The following is a 15,758-nucleotide window of genomic DNA, read 5'->3' as shown; positions in this document are numbered from 1 at the left end:
TGTTTAGTGTTCTTTCGCCATCACACCACCACTCTTCACCTGTGCCGTCGCAGTTATCCGTGTTATGTGCGCCGTGTCAACAGGTTTTCGTGTTTTTTTTTCTTGTCCAGCGTGAACGGCTTCATGTATATTGTTTTTCAGTGTCTACAGTTTTTTACCCGCCATTTCTCTTGTATCATTTGTACCTCAATTATGTTTTATATTGTATTATGCTGCTGGCAGCCCACCTTTGTACAAGGTGTTGCAAATAACAATAATGAAAAAAAAGGAGTGATTAGAGCAAAACATTGTCAAATAAAGCAAAGTAGGCATTGGGCACAAAATCGTTCTGCCAGTTAAGCGGTTTATCTAGCTCTCTATTTTTTGCTTTATGAATTTCACATTTAAAGCGCACAAATGTAAATTTGTCAGTACTACTTTTCAATATGCTCTATGTATTGTTCTTAAGCTGTATACAGTTTGCGAGTGTATTTACATTTTTCCCATTTTTGCTACAGATCTGATGATGGTCATTAAAGACCGAAACCGGTAATCTGTTAAAGAGAAAAGATTGTGACCATAGACGTAAATTTTCGAGACGATGTCGCAGCTTGTGAAAATTGCATTCTATCATTTTTCTTCGGCTTCAGTTGTTGGACCTGCAGAACTTCCCTTGTCAGCTTCCTCTTAAAAGCAGCAATGTTGACGGTCACGGTGTCCAGTACGTGCTGGTGTGACACGTGACGCCTGCAACGCGTGTGCTTGCCGCAGGGCGGGCGGCGCCGGCTGGCTTGAGATCTGCGCCGGCGGCCTGCGTGTGGAGGCGCGCGGCCGCCACTGGCTGACCGCCTTCCCCAGCATCGCCGTGTGGGCCGCCGTCAAGTTCGTGCGCAGGCGCCGCGGCGCCGACGCGCAGTGCGCCTTCCTGCCGCTCATCGCCGACCCGGACGCCGTCGACAGGGACGCGCTCTTCCGGCCGCTGCCTGCCTCCGCCGGTGGGTACTACAACACGCCTCCCGAAACTGTTGTTGTTGTTGTTGTGCTCTTCAGTCCTGAGACTGGTTTGGTGCACCTCTCCACGCTACTCTGTCCTGTGCAAGCTTCTTCATCTCCCAGTACCTACTGCAACCTACATCCTTCTGAATCTGCTTAGTGTATTCATCTCTTGGTCTCCCTCTACGATTTTTACCCTCCACGCTGCCCTCCAATACTAAATTGGTGATCCCTTGATGCCTCAGGACATGTCCTACCAACCGATCCCTTCTTCTGGTCAAGTTGTGCCACAAACTTCTCTTCTCCCCAATCCTGTTCAATTCCTCCTCATTAGTTACATGATCTATCCACCTTATCTTCAGCATTCTTCTGTTGCACCATGTTTCGAAAGCTTCTATTCTCTTCTTGTCCAAACTATTTATCGTCCATGTTTCACTTTCATACATGGCTACACTCCATACAAATGCTTTCAGAAATGACTTCCTGACACTTAAATCTATACTCGATGTTAACAAATTTCTCTTCTTCAGAAACGCTTTCCTTGCCATTGCCAGTCTACATTTTATATCCTCTCTACTTCGACCATCATCAGTTACTTTGCTCCGCAAATAGCAAAACTCATTTACTACTATAAGTGTCTCATTTCTTAATCTGATTCCCTCAGCATCAGCCGACTTAATTCGACTACATTCCATTATCCTCGTTTTGCTTTTGTTGATATTCATCTTATATCCTCCTTTCAAGACACTGTCCATTCCATTCAACTGCTCTTCCAAGCCCTTTGCTGTCTCTGACAGAATTACAATGTCGTCGGCGAACCTCAAAGTTTTTATTTCTTCTCCATGGATTTTAATACCTACTCCGAATTTTTCTTTTGTTTCCTTTACTGCTTGCTCAATATACAGATTGAATAACATCGGGGAGAGGCTACAACCCTGTCTTACTCCCTTCCCAACCACTGCTTCTCTTTCATGCCCCTCGACTCTTATAACTGCCATCTGGTTTCTGTACAAATTGTAAATAGCCTTTCGCTCCCTGTATTTTACCCCTGCCACCTTTAGAATTTGAAACAGAGTATTCCAGTCAACATTGTCAAAAGCTTTCTCTAAGTCTACAAATGCTAGAAACGTAGGTTTGCCTTTCCTTAATCTTTCTTCTAAGATAAGTCGTAAGGTCAGTACTGCCTCACGTGTTCCAGTATTTCTACGGAATCCAAACTGATCTTCCCCGCGGTCGGCTTCTACTAGTTTTTCCATTCGTTTGTAAAGAATTCGTGTTAGTATTTTGCAGCTGTGACTTATTAAACTGATTGTTCGGTAATTTTCACATCTGTCAACACCTGCTTTCTTTGGGATTGGAATTATTATACTCTTCTTGAAGTCTGAGGGTATTTCGCCTGTCTCATACATCTTGCTCACCAGATGGTAGAGTTTTGCCAGGACTGGCTCTCCCAAGGCCGTCAGTAGTTCTAATGGAATGTTGTCTACTCTCCCGAAACTACTGTGCGCCAACTGTAAGTTTGCCGGTGAGCGCCTTAGACCGGGCTCGGTAGAAGTCGGTAGACATCGGAAGGTTCCGCCGGTAGTCATTTACCATTGGCTGCAGTCCAGGCAAAGGCCTTGTAAAAAAATGACTAGACTCACTGATGGCGCTGCAATCGCGGGATAATTTGAACCTTCAGCTGGACGCCATTATAGTGGTTGTAATCTGATGTGTTGTGTAGTATTGCTGTTTATCAAGACCCTGATTCAACGTTGTATATTTGTTCGGCCGTACATACACTATTTGTTACTCGTAATTCTACTGTCTGTACGTTACAATCAAAAGAAGTGCAATGGTGAAGAGTTGTGCAGCGAATAATTGTACAAATAAATTCAGGAAAGGAACTAATATTACATTTCACAGATGTGTGAATATTTTAAGTTGTTTTGTATGTCAGTGCAAAAAAAAATGGCTCTGAGCACTATGGTACTTAACATCTATGGTCATCAGTCCCCTAGAACTTAGAACTACTTAAACCTAACTAACCTAAGGACAGCACACAACACCCAGTCATCACGAGGCAGAGAAAAGAAAATCCCTGGCTCCACCAGGAATCGAACCCAGGATCCCGGGCGTGGGAAGCGAGAACGCTACCACACGACCACGAGCTGCGGACCTAGGTCAGTGCATTTTTCGTAGTTCATTTATTAGAGATGTACGCACAATGCATCAAAATATTCAAAGATTTGCCCACTATATTAATAGATATTTTCTAACTCTACCTTGCTTTAGATTTTATGACGAGAAGTGCGTTATATATAAATGTTTTTGTAACACGGTATTAGCATAATGTCTGTGCATCTATTTGCAGGTTTCCTTTCTCAAAACCACAGCTACTACAAAAATGCTTACACGCTGTCAGGAGGCAAGATTTCCGACCGACAGGATACCATTTTATACACTCCTGGAAATGGAAAAAAGAACACATTGACACCTGTGTGTCAGACCCACCATACTTGCTCCGGACACTGCGAGAGGGCTGTACAAGCAATGATCACACGCACGACACAGCAGACACACCAGGAACCACGGTGTTGGCCGTCGAATGGCGCTAGCTGCGCAGCATTTGTGCACCGCCGCCGTCAGTGTTAGCCAGTTTGCCGTGGCATACGGAGCTCCATCGCAGTCTTTAACACTGGTAGCATGCCGCGACAGCGTGGACGTGAACCGTATGTGCAGTTGACGGACTTTAAGCGAGGGCGTATAGTGGGCATGCTGGAGGCCAGGTGGACGTACCGCCGAATTGCTCAACACGTGGGGCGTGATGTCTCCACAGTACATCGATGTTGTCGCCAGTGGTCGGCGGAAGGTGCACGTACCCGTCGACCTGGGACCGGACCGCAGCGACGCACGGATGCACGCCAAGACCGTAGGATCCTACGCAGTGCCATAGGGGACCGCACCGCCACTTCCCAGCAAATTAGGGACACTGTTGCTCCTGGGGTATCGGCGAGGACCATTCGCAACCGTCTCCATGAAGCTGGGCTACGGTCCCGCATACCGTTAGGCCGTCTTCCGCTCACGCCCCAACATCGTGCAGCCCGCCTCCAGTGGTGTCGCGACAGGCGTGAATGGAGGGACGAATGGAGACGTGTCGTCTTCAGCGATGAGAGTCGCTTCTGCCTTGGTGCCAATGATGGTCGTATGCGTGTTTGGCGCCGTGCAGGTGAGCGCCACAATCAGGACTGCATACGACCGAGGCACACAGGGCCAACACCCGGCATCATGGTGTGGGGAGCGATCTCCTACACTGGCCGTACACCTCTGGTGATCGTCGAGGGGACACTGAATAGTGCACGGTACATCCAAACCGTCATCGAACCCATCGTTCTACCATTCCTAGACCGGCAAGGGAACTTGCTGTTCCAACAGGACAATGCACGTCCGCATGTATCCCGTGCCACCCAACGTGCTCTAGAAGGTGTAAGTCAACTACCCTGGCCAGCAAGATCTCCGGACCTGTCCCCCATTGAGCATGTTTGGGACTGGATGAAGCGTCGTCTCACGCGGTCTGCCCGTCCAGCACGAACGCTGGTCCAACTGAGGCGCCAGGTGGAAATGGCATGGCAAGCCGTTCCACAGGACTACATCCAGCATCTCTACGATAGTCTCCATGGGAGAATAGCAGCCTGCATTGCTGCGAAAGGTGGATATACACTGTACTAATGCCGACATTGTGCATGCTCTGTTGCCTGTGTCTATGTGCCTGTGGTTCTGTCAGTGTGATCATGTGATGTATCTGACCCCATGAATGTGTCAATAAAGTTTCCCCTTCCTGGGACAATGAATTCACGGTGTTCTTATTTCAATTTCCAGGAGTGTATGTTCTGATCATTTTGAAGAAAGTTGGCTGATCGGTAGTGTTTTCATGGTCTAGATTAGGTTGAAACTTGATAATTTGGTCGTGTGTTGCCAAAGCACTATGCCATATATAACGCACTTCTCGTCATAAAATCTAAAGCAAGGTAAAGTCAGAAAATATCTATTAATATAGTGGGCAAATCTTCGAGTATTTTGATGCATTTTGCGTACATCTCTAATAAATGAACTACGAAAAATGCTATGGGTCCAGTACATAACATTTAGCTATGGCAGATTCCACGTAGTACGTAAGATAAATTCATAAACAGTGACTAGTTGCTGTTTGTTCATAAATTAAGAAGTATATTGTAGTAACGTATTTAAATGAGGCATTATGTTTGTGACCTAACCCAAGGGAAGGCATTTTATAACCAAAAGCGATGTATAAACATTCGAACTCCGCGCGCCAGTTTACCACTCTAATGGCCGCCGCCCAGCTATTCAATTTGTCCGCTCTTCACAGTTGACACCTCGTGCGGTTGTGGGGTCCTGAGTCCAGGTTACCTACCTGACAGTAATGTGGGAAATAGTCTCTACAGCTGATTGTTGTTAATACGTAACCACCACAGCTGCATTGATACATATCTATTCCACGACAGCTGTCGTCAGAAAGAACATCGTCAGGCTATAAGGGGGAAAGGGGGGCGGGGGGGGGGGGGGGGGGATAGGACGTCAAACGGGCCGACTTGGAGCAGGAGAGGCACCACAGGGTGTTTTAATTTCCACTGTCTATACTTTTACAAGTTAATTCATGAACCTTTGTCAGCATGACCAGGAAGGATTCAGAATTCACACTCGTAGCAGCGGAAGTTCAAAAACATAACAAAGTAGTTTTTTTTAATGTGAAATTTCATCATTTTTTCACTTACTATTGGGTGCATTTGTTGCTATAGGTATACTTTTCTTCATAAGTAAGAGAGACTGTCCGATGAACTTTGCACAACATACAAACCATACTTACAGGTGTCTGAAACTCTAGAATCTATTTAATTTATGAAAAAATGAATGAGCTGTTACGTTTTAAACTTTATGTTTAGAAAAAAATCAAATTTGTAGTTAATTATCTTAATTTTTACCATATTTTTTAATAGATTTGGAAAATTCTGGAGTTTCATACAACTGCAAGTACGATTTGTATTCTCTGCAAAATTCATCAAAGAATCTCTCTTACTTGTGAAGAAAAATGTACCTATAGCAACAAATGCAGCCAACAGTAGGTGAAAAAAATGATGAAATTTCATATCCAAAAAAAATTTATTTTGTTATGTTTCTGCACTTCTACTGCTATGAGTGTGAATCCTGAATCCTTCCTGTTCATGCTGACAAAGTTTTATGAATTTATTTGTAAAAGTATAGACAGTAGAAAATAAAATGTCCTATGGTGCCTCTCCTGCTCCAAGTCGGCCCGTTTGATGCCCTATCCCCCCTTAAAGTGCACGCAGAATAACGTGACAACTAGACGCGCAGTCGGTTGGGAAAGTGTGGGAGAGTTGTAGTGGTGGTGGTTGCGAACGGCCCGTCAATGCACTATGGGGAAAATGGCGAGCGCTGAAGGGAAATTGCTATCCTAAACTGAAGACTACGCTCACATTTTTTGCGAATATTAAGAGGAAGTCCCTCAACATGTGTGCTTGCATGGCGACCGTCCAAAAAGATCTGTCGACACCTCTGCTTTGGTTACTATCTAAAAGAATTCCACTGAAAATTCAACAAAACCAGCGATTTATTTTCGCCTGACTTGTTAACCATTTATGATTTTCAGAGAAGCGTCACAAGTGGCGAATTTTGAGTAAAAATGTACATTTCTCTTGTTGCTGTGTTAAAATTTGCTTCTTTTGCCAAAACACAGCGGAGTTTACACAATGTCACCCCACCTAGATGTTGTGCAGATACAATTGCAACGGAAACCTGAAACAGTGTCTAATTAAGTGAGAAACTGAGGACAAGTAAGGTTAATAGCTTATGAAAAAGCACATCCTCGGAACGTGTAATGTCTTCACTTACATTGCTCCAGCTATCGATGGCCCTTGAAAATTGCATTGTTTCAACGAAAAAGTATTTAAGTAGCCGTACGCTAAAATCCCTTGGGCATGAATGAGATGGTAGATCACTTGCCCGCGAAAGGCAAAGGTTCCGAGTTCGAGTCTCGGTCCGGCACACAGTTTTAATCTGCCAGGAAGTTTCATATCAGCGCACACTCCGCTCCAGAGTGAAAATCTCATTCTGGAATCATCCCCCATGCTATGGCTAAGCCATGTCTCCACAATATCCTTTCTTCCAGGAGTGCTAGTTCTGCAAGGTTCGCAGATGAGTTTCTGTGAAGTTTGGAAGTTAGGAGACGATACTGGCACAACTAAAGCTGTGAGGAGGCGTCGTCAGTCGCGCTTGGGTAACTCAGTTGGTAGAGCACTTCCCCGCGAAAGGCAAAGGTCCCGAGTTCGAATCTCGGTCCGGAACACAGTTTTAATTGGCCAGAAAGATTCCCTTTTGCATTTTACCATTTGCCAAAATATCGTTTCGGCATCTCAAAGCGTTGGCGAAGAATGTTATGGATATTTTTTTATGGCTTTATCGCTGACATACGAGTTCACAAATGAGTATGCTGCATAAAATCAATTTTGTCTAGATTTTTGACAGATACAGACCTCCACCCAAGTCTAAAGACATTTCATACGTAACAACATATGATGTAATATGCACAAAACACAAAATCATAACAACCCTAATTTTCATGGCATACTTTTGCTCAGTGTTTTACTAAAATGCGAATGGCACAATAAGTATGACTATCGGTAAAATGATGGGCGCTTCATCATGAAGCTGACATATAAACCTATAAGTAACGCAAAAATGAAATTTTTTTGCCGAATAGTCTCCATGAAATCATTTGAGGTAAAACTGCAGAGCGTGTGTCTCAATTCTGTCAGGAGAGCGCATCGCCATCTGGCTAAAAGAGGGCAAGCAATGTAGGCCTCCCTTTCTAAATAAACGAATAAACTCGTCCAGCACTTTGGGCGAAAATTCATTATTGCATAACAACCACTATAACCTGGGCGGACTTTACCATTGCGAGTAATGGAGCGAGGTCTGGGTTATTAAAGAGTGCAGAATGACAATTCCAACATTTATTAATTAAACCCATATAGTTTGCTAATAAAATCTTTTAGGAAACAAAGTTTATACGCCAAGGTTCAAATGGTTCAAATGGCTCTGAGCACTGTGGGACTTAACATCTTAGGTCATTAGTCCCCTAGAACGTAGACCTACTTAAACCTAACTAACCTAAGGACATCACACACAACCAAGCCCGAGGCAGGATTCGAACCTGCTACCGTAGCAGTCTCGCGGTTCCTGACTGCAGCGCCTAGAACAGCACGGCCACCGAGGCCGGCTATTCGCCGAGGAATAGAGTAAAACATTTTACGTAAATATAACTGAGTTATTCCTTACTCGGAATACTTCACCAAGATCAAAAGTAGATGTAATTAAACTTTGTTTAATTGAATAAGTAAACTTCAAATGCAAATAGTCTGCTGTTTCCGATTCAGTACAACAGAAGAAAATAAGCGTTCTCCTGAGATTCTTCTTAGTAATGTGGTAGAGAAGTTCGTCACGAACCAGTTGTTCTTCAACAAAACGCAAATAGATTCTTGAGTGCGTAGACTACGTTCTCGTGACCAGTGAAAAATCTGTCTTCAAAACCGAAGTTCATATTCAAAGTTCTGTCTCACGAGCAGCGGGACTTGTCCACGTCACAGAACACCAAGACTCAGATCACAGGTCGCAGGAGAGCAGCCATCCGAATGACGATGGCGGCGTCCGATCCGACGTGGTATCCAAATGGTGATGGCACATCAGTCGCTGGAACTGGCTCTAGCTGGCTCTGTACAGACAGAAATACTCGCACGGCGGAAGGTTACAATTTTTCTGTTGATTATCGTAGTGAGGCGGATGCAGCAAGAGGTGTATGTCTGGAGTGACCACTGCTACTACCTTCTGCACTCTCTGGCTGGTTACTGGGAGGCCCTCTGGAGACAGACCCGGATAGTATGGAAACCAGCCTGAATGCTGGGGCTGAGATGATGATAACCTGTTAAGTATAGCTTCGTTGTGGATTGGCGGCATCAAAGGCGAAGTCGAGAGATAGGCAAATAACAAAACAATGAGTAGCACTGGTAGTTACTTACACGGAGAGCACGTCCACAGGATAGGTCTACAAGTTGTCAATACTTAAGTTCCATACTAGCAACATAGTTACGATTTTTTTTAGACAGTGTAGTTGTGCGGAGATAACAGCGATTAATTTAGTTATAATCAATTATTCAAAATGACAATCGCCTGTGCACGGTTGGTAGTTACCAACAGTGCACAGGTAGAGTGACGACTCGAGTGAGGGACCAAATGGTGCAAATTACCCTGAAGATGACCCCATCGCGGGTTGAAACCGGGTGGCAGCAAAATAAATAATGCGATCGTGACTGTCGTTTTGAATAATTGATTACAGTTACAATTACATAAGAAAATGATTGTGGTCACCTGAGATATAAACAACGGCCAAAACAGAAGGTTACAATTTTTATCCAACTAACTTGCCCCTGTGGCTGCTCGTTTCTTTCCAGTTCCACCTCAGATATCAGTATTATAACCCAGTCCCAATTCGAATTAAACTCTTCAAAATACATTAAGAAATCTACAAACCACACTCAGTAAAATAATTATCATATACATGGGAATATATTTTAGAACGAAACTCACCCAGATCAAGGCTCACCATTTAACAAGCGTATCAATAAAATTAAAATCCACCTCGATAGATTAACATCATCTGGTACCGCTCTTACATTCTAAAACCCCAAGGCAATCCCGTAGATATAAAATAAATTCTACGCTCGAGCTAATAACCACACCATACTTGTAGGTCAACATTAATACTAAATCAGTTTATTACAACAAGCACCAGGGTAAAACTGATGTCAAGATATCAATTCTTGCAATTAGGGAGCACAACGCCAACACCCGAGACCCTCAGTGGCGACAACTTCGTAAATACAAGCTCCAGCGGCTAGCTAGTTACGTCAGCCACTACCAAATCGGAAGCGCCGCCTACGAGCTCTGAAAAATTTCCCTTATTTAAGATGAGCCACACGATTTGGAAAACGATACCTCAAAACAGTCGGTATGAAATCCACAATCTCGGAGAGGGAATACACTTGAACTCAGCCTAGATTAAACATGCAATTTTAGGTAACAAAAAAACTTGTATTTCACATTCCTCCTAGGAATGCCGTGTACTTATTTTCCGAACCTAGAAGTTCAGCTGTAGTCGTATAATATTCCAAGATCGTAGATAATCACAGTTCATACACTGCTAGGTGAAAATCCGGATTCCGCTACAATTGCAAACCAACTACGAGATGCAGAAAACGTGGCCAAGAGAGAGACCACTACTGGGCACTCTTCCCGTAGCTACATTATCTAACCGCAGCCGACCGTTTGTAAGTACTGCCAGTGTCTTCCTGGTCGTCGGTCACAACAGGCTGCCGCTTCGGGCATTCTTCACAGGAATAACGTGCATGTGGTGCCATTGCACAGAGCCACAGATCGTCACCGTAGAAAACAGTGTCGCCAACCGGCACAACGTTGCACTGGCAACAACAGTCTTCCTCACAGAGTCTTAGCAATATCATGACTTAAGAGCCTCATTTGAGAAAGAATGATTATAGCCCGAGCAACTATATTCGGAATTAACAGAAAGATTACAAAATAATCCTCGTGTAGAATACTGCTATTCAGAACTACCATTAATTCTGGTATGTCAGATTACGTAAAAGTCTCATTTCGAAAAGGTACACTACACAAACAACTATAGTTGGTGGTAACTTCAATACGCTCTCGATGTGTTGGCGAAGAAACAGCGTAGGCAAAAAGTCATGAAGGTGCTTTTGTGTTGGCAGAAGAGCCAACATCGTGTTACGAGTGGAGGCCGAATTGCACGCGCTCACGCAGGCTGGCGTGAGGAGGGAAAAACTATACTGACATGAGGTCTGGAACATGACAAGGAATGAGAATTTCAGAAAGCGGACGTAATTAGTTTGAAACTTAACTTTTATCCATTAATGATGTACGTCGCTCTTGACGGTACATGATTCACAATATTATCTGTTCAGAACACATTCTTGAAGCTAGTTCTTACAGCAACTGAATAGGGCGCCTTGCTAGGTCGTAGCAAATGTCGTAGCTGAAAGCTATGCTAAACTATCGTCTCTGCAAATGAGAGCGTATCTATACAGTGAACCATCGCTAGCAAAATCGGCTGTACAACTGGGGCGAGTGCTACGAAGTCTCTCCAGACCTGCCGTGTGGCGGCGCTCGGTCTGCAATCACTGATAGTGGCGACACGCGGGTCCGACGTATACTCACGGACCGCGGCCGATTTAAAGGCTGCCACCTAGCAAGTGTGGTGTCTGGCGGTGACACCACAGATGTTATAACTCCGAATAATTTTTTTTCTTAATCATTAGTTTCCAATGACATTTCGTAGGCTTGAAGGACGGTCAGTCTCCCCGCCTTCCTCTGTCAGAATATGAAACACAAGAAAGGAAAACAAAATTAATAACAAAGTTATTCACACTTATTACACTTTCGTGACTTCTGCCCCACACTGCGCATGTTTGAAGTCGAAGGTAGGCATAAAAATCGTCCAAAATTGTACTAAGTGCTTTCTTCGAAAATTATTGCAGGAGCACACTCGAAGTGTAAATGGTGGGCCTCTTCGCAAGAAATAATCTTGAGTAAATAAGATGCATCACGACGAATACAGGATTTTATGACCAATAGCCAAATACACGAATCGCAAACGCAAAATAGTCTGCCTGCTGATAGTCTCCAATGGTACCGAATAATGCAGAACCTTTTAAGGAGTGTATGACATGTTCTCGGATGGCAGGGGCAGACGTGAAAACGTTATGATGTGCTCAGTACACAATACGGTGATACTCCCTTCTGTTCAGTGCCGGATGGTGACCAGAATCTTCCCTCAAGTTTCACTGCAGTCGAACACCGGTCCACTCTCTCATTCTAATTCCCCAAAAATCTGGATACTGCACGATTCGACCATTCGGCCTAATGGAGACTCACAATAAGGCCCATTTCAAAATCTTAAGCAGGGTGTTAACTCTGTCGCACACAAGCACGCGACTTCTTCGTGTTATTCGTGGTAATCACTCAACATCTGACGCCGTTCACTCCCCTCATACGAGGTCTGTTTAAAAAAATCCCGGAACATTCGTAATTTCGCGCCAATGGTGTGTGTTGGAGCGAAATGCGGTTGGCATCCCTGCTCACGCCTATGTTCAATGTTGAAATGCCGGAAGTTTCATTGTTGAATGTCTGTCGGCTACTGTGCTGTATTGAGTAGAATGTTGCGTCGCACAGTTTGAGAATTTGAAGATGGCATAGTTGGAGGAGCAACGCGCTGCATTAAATTTTGCGTGAAGCTCAAGAAAACTTTTACAAAGCCACATCAGATGATGAAAGAAACCTACGGCGATGAGTGATTAAACCGTTCAGGACGCTCTTTGACGTCTACCGATGATGCTCATGAAAGAAAAGTCAACGAAATTGTGGGTGCCAATCGAAGGCTGACAGTCCAAGTGATTGCAGAAAAATGTAACATTTCAGTTGGATCATGTAATGACATCCTGACACAGCATCTTGGAATGTATCGTACTGCCATCGAGATCGTCACGCTGCTTATGAAAAACCTTCACTTCGCAATCTGTGAAGAGTTTTTGAATGGCGCAAATGAGAACGAGATATCCCTTAAGGGAATTATAACTGTTATAACTGGTGATCAGATGGGGGTCTGAGGCTATGAAGTTGAACCAAGGAGCAATTTTCACAATGGGTCCGAACACGTTATCCAAAACCAAAAACAGCTTGTCAGGTCAGTTTTCTTTGAATTTGGAGGATTAGTTCGTCGTGAATTAATGCCACAGGGACAAACTTTAACCGATGATACTATGGGGAAGTGTTGCGGCGCCTGCTTAAAAATGTGAGAATCAAATGGTGTGAAAAGTGGCGAAACAGTTCATGCCTCTTGCATCACGATAACGTACTCGCACATTAATCCCTGTTAGGGCGTGACTGTTGCACAAAAACAGAAAGCACTGGACTGCCTCATCCTCCGACTCTCCAGACCTGTCCCCTGAAGCCCAAGGTTGGAAACCCCGTTCAAAGGACGAAGATTTGCAACGATAGACGAGATAAAAGGAAATTCGCACACAGCACTTCGCGCGATCCTGTAAGTGGCATACCAAGATTGCTTCCGGAAGTGGAAGCGGCGTTGGGAGCGGTGTATCCATTATGGAGGAGAGTATTTCGAGGACGACCATGCACAACAAGTAGAAGGTAAGCGTAGAAAAATTTTGTGGACAAAGTTTCGAGATTTTTTGCATAGACCTCGCACATCCTACAAGGCCAGGTAACAACACCACACATGAATAGCACTAATGCACTCTGGTGGCTGCTCTACCTGTCACAGAGAACTGCAACAAATCATATACCGCCAATGGTATGTATGCTTATGAACTTACATTGACATCCTAAAATGTCTTCTATCTACTTCAGCTCATCCTATCTATGCATGAACTACCATCAGCATACTCTATTAACTGTAACATCTTTTTTTTTTTTTTTTTTTTTTTTTTTTTTTTTTTTTTTTTTTTTTTTTTTTTTTTTTCCATCAGTCTACTGACTGGTTTGACGCGGCCAGCCACGAATTCCTTTCCTGTGCTAACCTCTTCATCTCAGAGTAGCACTTGCAACCTACGTCCTCAATTATTTGCTTGACGTATTCCAATCTCTGTCTTCCTCTACAGTTTTTGCCCTCTACAGCTCCCTCTAGTACCATGGAAGTCATTCCCTCATGTCTTAGCAGATGTCCTATCATCCTGTCCCTTCTCCTTATCAGTGTCTTCCACATATGCCTTTCCTCTCCGATTCTGCATAGAACTTCCTCATTCCTTACCTTATCAGTTCACATATTTTCAACACTCGTCTATAGCACCACATCTCGAATGCTTCGATTCTCTTCTGTTCCGTTTTTCCCACAGTCCATGTTTCACTACCATACAATGCTGTACTCCAGACGTACATCCTCAGAAATTTCTTCCTCAAATTGAGGCCGGTATTTGATATTAGTAGACTTCTCTTGGCCAGAAATGCCTTTTTTGCCATAGCGAGTCTGCTTTTGATGTTCTCCTTGCTCCGTCCATCATTGGTTATTTTACTGCCTAGGTAGCAGAATTCCTTAACTTCATTGACTTCGTTACCATCAATCCTGATGTTAAGTTTCTCGCTGTTCTCATTTCTACTACTTCTCATTACCTTCGTCTTTCTCCGATTTACTCTCAAACCATACTGTGTACTCATTAGACTGTTCATTCCGTTCAGCAGATCATTTAATTCTTCTTCACTTTCACTCAGGATAGCAATGTCATCAGCGAACCGTATCATTGATATCCTTTCACCTTGTATTTTAATTCCACTCCTGAACCTTTCTTTTATTTCGATCATGGCTTCCTCGATGTACAGATGGAAGAGTAGGGGCGAAAGGCTACAACCTTGTCTCACTCCCTTCTTAATACGAGCACTTCGTTCTTTATCGTCCACTCTTATTATTCCCTCTTGGTTGTTGTACATATTGTATATGACCCGTCTCTCCCTGTAGCTTACCCCTACTTTTTTCAGAATCTTGAACAGCTTGCACCATTTTATATTGTCGAACGCTTTTTCCAGGTCGACAAATCCTATGAACGTGTCTTGATTTTTCTTTAGCCTTGCTTCCATTATTAGCCGTAAGGTGAGAATTGCCTCTCTCGTGCCTTTACTTTTCCTAAAGCCAAACTGATCGTCACCTAGCGCATTCTCAATTTTCTTTTCCATTCTTCTGTATATTATTCTTGTAAGCACCTTCGATGCATGAGCTGTTAAGATGATTGTGCGATAATTCTCGCACTTGTCAGCTCTTGCCATCTTCGGAATTGTGTGGATGATGCTTTTCTGAAAGTCATATGGTATGTCGCCAGACTCATATATTCTACACACCAACTTGAATAGTCGTTTTGTTGCCACTTCCCCTAATGATTTTAGAAATTCTGATGGAATGTTATCTATCCCTTCTGCCTTATTTGACCGTAAGTCCTGCAAAGTTCTTTTAAATTCCGATTCTAATACTGGATCCCCTATCTCTTCTAAATCGACTCCTGTTTCTTCTTCTATCACATCAGACAAATCTTCACCCTCATAGAGGCTTTCAATGTATTCTTTCCACTTATCTGCTCTCTCCTCTGCATTTAACAGTGGAATTCCCGTTGCACTCTTAATGTTACCACCGTTGCTTTTAATGTCACCAAAGGTTGTTTTGACTTTCCTGTATGCTGAGTCTGTCCTTCCAACAATCATATCTTTTTCGATGTCTTCACATTTTTCCTGCAGCCATTTCGTCTTAGCTTTCCTGCACTTCCTATTTATTTCATTCCTCAGCGACTTGTATTTCTGTGTTTCTGATTTTCCCGGAACATGTTTGTACTTCCTCCTTTCATCAATCAACTGAAGTATTTCTTCTGTTACCCATGGTTTCCTCGCAGCTACCTTTCAGATTACGCTGATACTATAGCTCCCTACTTAGCACTCGTATACAACCGCTCGCTCACCGATAGATCTGTACCTACAGATTGGAAAATTGCGCAGGTCGCACCAGTGTTCAAGAAGGGTAGTAGGAGTAATCCATTTAACTACAGACCTATATCATTGACGTCGGTTTGCAGTAGGGTTTTGGAGCATATGCTGTATTCAAACATTATGAATCACCTCGAAGGGAA

At 43.6% G+C, this 15,758-nt stretch overlaps 1 protein-coding gene across 3 annotated transcripts in view; it reads left to right on the top strand.

Moving 5' to 3' along the window:
* LOC126284886 (uncharacterized) overlaps positions 1-15,758 on the top strand; it is a 687,599-nt gene that overhangs the window by 625,164 nt on the left and 46,677 nt on the right. For all 3 annotated transcript variants that reach the window (XM_049984141.1, XM_049984139.1, XM_049984140.1), the window contains one exon: positions 751-974. In XM_049984141.1, coding sequence (XP_049840098.1) covers positions 751-974 — 224 coding nt within the window. The remainder of the gene's footprint in view (positions 1-750; positions 975-15,758) is intronic.

The sequence above is a fragment of the Schistocerca gregaria genome, chromosome 8 (assembly GCF_023897955.1).
Source record: "Schistocerca gregaria isolate iqSchGreg1 chromosome 8, iqSchGreg1.2, whole genome shotgun sequence".
Taxonomy (NCBI): domain Eukaryota; kingdom Metazoa; phylum Arthropoda; class Insecta; order Orthoptera; family Acrididae; genus Schistocerca; species Schistocerca gregaria.
Note: the sequence above shows the minus strand (reverse complement) of the source record. Positions and strands in the feature narration are given on the sequence as shown.